This window comes from Montipora capricornis, chromosome 3 (assembly GCF_036669925.1).
Source record: "Montipora capricornis isolate CH-2021 chromosome 3, ASM3666992v2, whole genome shotgun sequence".
Taxonomy (NCBI): domain Eukaryota; kingdom Metazoa; phylum Cnidaria; class Anthozoa; order Scleractinia; family Acroporidae; genus Montipora; species Montipora capricornis.
Window position 1 is genome coordinate 26,768,834 of NC_090885.1, and position 5,000 is coordinate 26,773,833.

Genomic DNA, 5,000 nt, shown 5'->3' on the forward strand with positions numbered 1-5,000 from the left:
TTCTCTGGCCGCGGCCTACAGAAGACTCGAATGTTGACCTGGGAATATATATTCGTATAAATAGTTCCTTTTGCGTATTTTGTACCCCTTGGCCAGAGTAAGCCGCGGCTTACTTTCTCTCGTATAAAAGGCCCTAATATTGCACGACAAGAAAAACATCAGTCCATCGTCCACGTGGAGAGTACCTGTGACGATCTGTGAGGTATTTTCTTGCTCGATCGTGAGCTATCAGATTGGGCGGAAGGTGGGAACTTCCTTCTTTGTCGAAGAAAAAGCTAGCGTTTTCACAACAAACTTATCCATGAGTAAGTTTTTATCAGGTTTCAACGAAAGAAACTACATTTTGCCGAAAAACTTACCACTTCGCTTATTTTCACAAATCTCTTCTCTAAGAGAAGGCAACTGTGTCATTTCAGTGGTGTGTATATAAGGGCGTGTTTGTGTTTCACCAACAGAAGGAGACTCGTACCAGGTCCCCGACATGAAAAATAAAGCCTTGAACTTCGAATGTTTACGAAATCGAAGGTGACAAAGGTCTTTTAGCCTTTTTCCAAGATAAATCATCTTAAAAATGGCATATTTATGCGGGCATTTCTAAGAAACGTGTTGATTTATGTTTCATTTTATGAATTTTGTGCGTCCTTTTGTGAATTATGCGATTTTTCGTGAATTGTGCGATCGGATGCGATTTGCGGTCGATTGTGCGAAATCGCACCATCGCGTAATATCAGAAGGCCTGGTGATTGATGTATTACATGTACTAAACAGACTCTTAGATGCATGACAACATGCAAGCTATTTGTCAAGAGTTATTATTTTAAAGTCCTAGCAAAAAGGATACTGTATGTTGCTATAACCAACATGAAATTAGAATTGAACCGAAATTAAAACAAACCTTTTCTTTTTCTCTTTCCAGGAATTCAAGTGCAGCTTCTGGCTCTGAAATCAATAGAGTATTATAAGACACAGAATAACAAAAGTGACTACATTTTTGGTCTATTTTAACTTTTGCTCAGAACTACCAACAACCTTCGTAAGTTGCCTGGAAATGCCCTAAAGTGTAGTTTTTTTTTCTGATTTGTGCTTCATTTTCAAGAGATAAACAACCAAAAATACTGTCAGCTTCGCCTTTGAAGCATGAAGCAAAAGAAGGTTGTTAACTACTGAAATACAGTAAATAAGTGTAAAAAAATCACAAATCACAAAATGTGCTCAGAGTGAAAAAGCAATTTGTTACCTTTTATTTCCTTTATAACAAATAGAACAATTTCCATGAGGGACAGCATGTTTATTCTGAGACAAAGAGAACAAACAGGAGATTGTAGCAGTCCTTATATTGCTAGAACACAGCGTAAGTACTGAGTGCGTTGAACACTTTTGCCAGAAGAAAAGACAATCAAAATTTGATGAAACACAGGCTCCCTGACAACAGTATAGTTGCCAAAGTTCCCACTAAATCCCTACCTATGTTCAAATTCTGCAAGGAAATTTTCATACATCTGAAAAAATCAAACAAAACCCAGAGGTCAAGACTACAATACTCGTTCACATAAAAACCACAGTCCATTCTGCTATCAAGCACACAGCACTGTAAGGAGGTCACACCACTCTCTTATAGCAGAAAGAGATAGCATTGTCCCGACTAAATTTTTATGTTTCTTTGAAACCTAAAATATTTAGTATCATTTTACTTAGACCATGACTAACCCTTGCAGGAGTGCATACTATAGGGTCCCTATAGACCTCTTTAGCTTGTACATTTTGTTTTCCCATTTCAGACCACGTGATGTTACTCTAGGGAAAACTTTCTTTCAAATGTCGTCCTATGCACGTGAATATGTACGCATAACTTATGAAAAAACAAAAAAAAAATTCCCTTGAGAACATCATGTGGTCTCAAATGGGAAAACAAAATGTACAAGCTAAAGAGGTCTATTAAATTGTATTATATACTGAGTCAAGTATCCAGCTTCCTCAGGTAGATGTATTTTTTACTTGTGACCTATAGTTCATCTAGACTCCCAAGCAAGCCTTAGGACTTCCTTTTATTTTTCTGGGGGAATTCAAGTGTCAGAAAGCCATAAAAACATCTGCTTGGGAGGCTGCAAGATTTTTCTGTTCTCTTGAATACTGCTGCACATAGGCATGTACCTCAACAAGCCCCCCATTCTGAGCAAAGTAATCACTCTTGACAAACTGAGCAAGTTTGAGTGTCAGCTGATGCCACAACCTTAAAGAGATAACACAATGGTATGCAATTAATCAGTGCTCGATTTACAACACATACTCTGATTTAAAACACTTAATTTTACTGGATATCTTGATCTTTGCACAAACATTGCTCTCCAAAACTCTCTTCACTGTGATTAAGCATACACCTATTATTTGAGCTACAGATCTATACATAACCAAATTTGATTGAGTCATTTAGTGGTGGTGAAAAACTATATTAAAAAAATTACCAACTCAGAGTCATCAGTTTGTTTGTTTGTTATTTATTTGCTTAAGCAGGTTGTAGATTTGGCAGCTATTCAGCTGATGTGGACCTGCTATACCCACCCACCCACCCATACACTCACAAAAGACAACCATAACACCGGGAATTTCATCCCTTACTCTTCTCGATTAGTGTGTGGGTTCTTTGACGTCCCACAGGAAGGTTATGAACATAGAAGATACTTGTGAGACAGGGCCTACGGTTTACAGTCCTTGTCCGAGAAGACTTGAAAGTCTAGCCAGCCCCCCGCTCAACCAACTGAACCACCGGTGAGCGGTAGTGAAAAGAAAACAATATTTCGACGTCATCATAACGTCTTCAACAGTCCAATGGTTGATTTCTTTTTCTTTTTTTTTCTTTGAATCAGGTTACGCTTCCAGAGCAGGAAACAATCTTTCGATAAAGTATAAGTTTATATTAAATGCATATGTACATGTACAGACTGACAAAATGAAACTGCTCAAACTCAATTACACAGCTTTGGTCAGCTTTGGCACCATCACTAGTCCGTGTTCCCTCCCAAGGTTAATTTGGCATAATTTTGCTAGGAGATCCTGAGTGCCAAAATTTGGGAAAGGGACGGGAAGTGCGATCAGGGTCTGCACATTTTTTGCCAAAAGACGTGACAAGGCAAAAAGTTAGCATAGCTCGAGCCAACTTACTTTTTCTCGTATAGTTCTCCAAGAACAGCCCACTCTGATGCCAAAGGTCCACCTTCACTCTGTTTTCTACTCAAAAATCCTTTTACGTCTCTCATATTACTGGCAAAAATAGTTGGATAACAAAAGATCTGCTTCAAAATGGTGGATTTTGTGTCGCTTTGAGCCCTCGTTTTAATTCAGCGCCTTGCTAGAGGCCTCATATATGGGTACCCAATTGAATGCTATAAACGCAGCCGACAAGTTTCCCGCCAAAATGTGGAAAATAGTGTTTTGTTAGTTTTCTAAACTTGTGGGAAATTCTTCGCCAAAGAAGAACAGTAAATTCTAAAAGATATTTTTATGCAAGGCATTGCGCTATATAAAGGCAAAAGAAGATCGAAAATGCTAGAGTAAATATCCCAGTTGAAGGAAAAGGGGTAGGCCTTTTTACAGTTCTACGTACAAGTTTGCTTTGTACTCAAGTTCGGTGGTCTTTCAGCCGGCCCAATGTCATGAATTTCATCATTGATAGGTCATCGATAGGATCATATTTCGTTATCTGTTGCTTAATGGACATTCAAGTGTAAATTTTTTAAGGGTCACAGTACGCTTATTATATTTTTTGTCAGTTCATAAATGACATGGAGAAAATTGCAAGAAAACAACCCAATTGCAATCGTACAGCGTTTGTAAGACAACCAGGTAAGAAGATAAACAACGGAATTTTTTAGCCCTAATACATAACTCAATAGCGGTGCGACTTCTGAGCAACGACTGATTCATACATCGTACCTGTGGGTTGCACCAAACTAACGATGAGGTAAGGGCTTGAGTGAGGGTATAACTTCTAAGCTTAGGAAGCTGAAAAGTTGTCGTAATTTATGGGTTTCGTTGGGCACATGACCAGAAATCAATCAGCCGTCGCTCCATGGTCGCATAATTTGACAGACCTGTCGAAATTAACGTTGTTTGCCGCTCTAAAGCTAACCTGCCGAACCAAACTGAATAAAACGGCCCTCTTCTGCCGTGCTTTGTAGACTAACTCAACAGTCAGGTTCGGCACATGACTGAAGCGTAGTTGGTCGACTATTTGCCAAAATAATTTTTACTGAAACATGTACCACCAATAAAGTGGTCATGTGCATATCATTTACTGTTGACCCCAAAAATATGGTATCAAACGAGTTGTTTTCAAACGAATTGGTAATTTTAATTAACTATATCTTGTTATGTGGAAAGCTGAGATTTCGAGGGTTAGTAGGTCGTGGGAAGTTTTTGCATCGGGTGGCAAAGAAATTTTGTGTTCGAACTAGGTAAAATGAAAGAAACGAAAGTAAATTAATGAAAATTCAGCAAAGAGAAGAGGTTTTATTAAAAGTCGCAAACGCTTGGAACAAAATTATATTATTTTTCAAATCGGCTTTGCTTTTATGCAAGCGGCGACGTGTCTCAGAAAGTATGGGAGAAAGGGAGAGTGGAGTGATTTTCAGTTTGAATGCCATTCCGAACAAAACTAGGATTTTCCTCGATGGTCCTGAATTACATTCCACTATTCTTGGCCAATGGGCAAGTTGACCGACTTTCATATTCAGTGGCTCTTTACATTCTTCCTAAATGCAAGTTATATGCTCGTCCTCAACTTCGGCCACCGGATCACTTAAATTTTCAAAGGCTAGATTGCTGTTACTTAAACTCACTGTTCAGTGTTGTTGTAAGTTGTTTTTTAAATTATCCATTGTAGCTAGAGTGTTATTCGTGGACTGCAGCCCGCCCATAGATGCGGATATCTGTGAATACCTTCACGAAGCTCTTGTGAATTTCTTTTCACTGGTTACACATCTCAGCGGACCTTGTCGAACACC

The 5,000-nt window shown here is 38.7% G+C and overlaps 2 protein-coding genes across 2 annotated transcripts in view; one reads left to right on the forward strand and one right to left on the reverse strand.

The window, feature by feature from the left end:
- Positions 1-3,321, reverse strand: part of LOC138042706 (26S proteasome non-ATPase regulatory subunit 13-like) — a 12,495-nt gene extending 9,174 nt beyond the window's left edge. The window contains exons 1-5 of the mRNA XM_068888685.1: positions 3,160-3,321; positions 2,152-2,230; positions 1,465-1,499; positions 1,238-1,293; positions 896-939 (exon numbers count right to left, since the gene is read on the reverse strand). Of these exons, the coding sequence (XP_068744786.1) occupies positions 896-939; positions 1,238-1,293; positions 1,465-1,499; positions 2,152-2,230; positions 3,160-3,254 (309 nt within the window). The 5' untranslated portion in view covers positions 3,255-3,321. The remainder of the gene's footprint in view (positions 1-895; positions 940-1,237; positions 1,294-1,464; positions 1,500-2,151; positions 2,231-3,159) is intronic.
- A 458-nt stretch (positions 3,322-3,779) lies between these two features.
- Positions 3,780-5,000, forward strand: part of LOC138040023 (meiosis 1 arrest protein-like) — a 10,958-nt gene continuing 9,737 nt past the window's right edge. The window contains exons 1-2 of the mRNA XM_068885821.1: positions 3,780-3,840; positions 4,880-5,000. The exon at positions 4,880-5,000 is cut by the window's right edge and continues 37 nt beyond it. Coding sequence (XP_068741922.1) covers positions 3,780-3,840; positions 4,880-5,000 — 182 coding nt within the window. The remainder of the gene's footprint in view (positions 3,841-4,879) is intronic.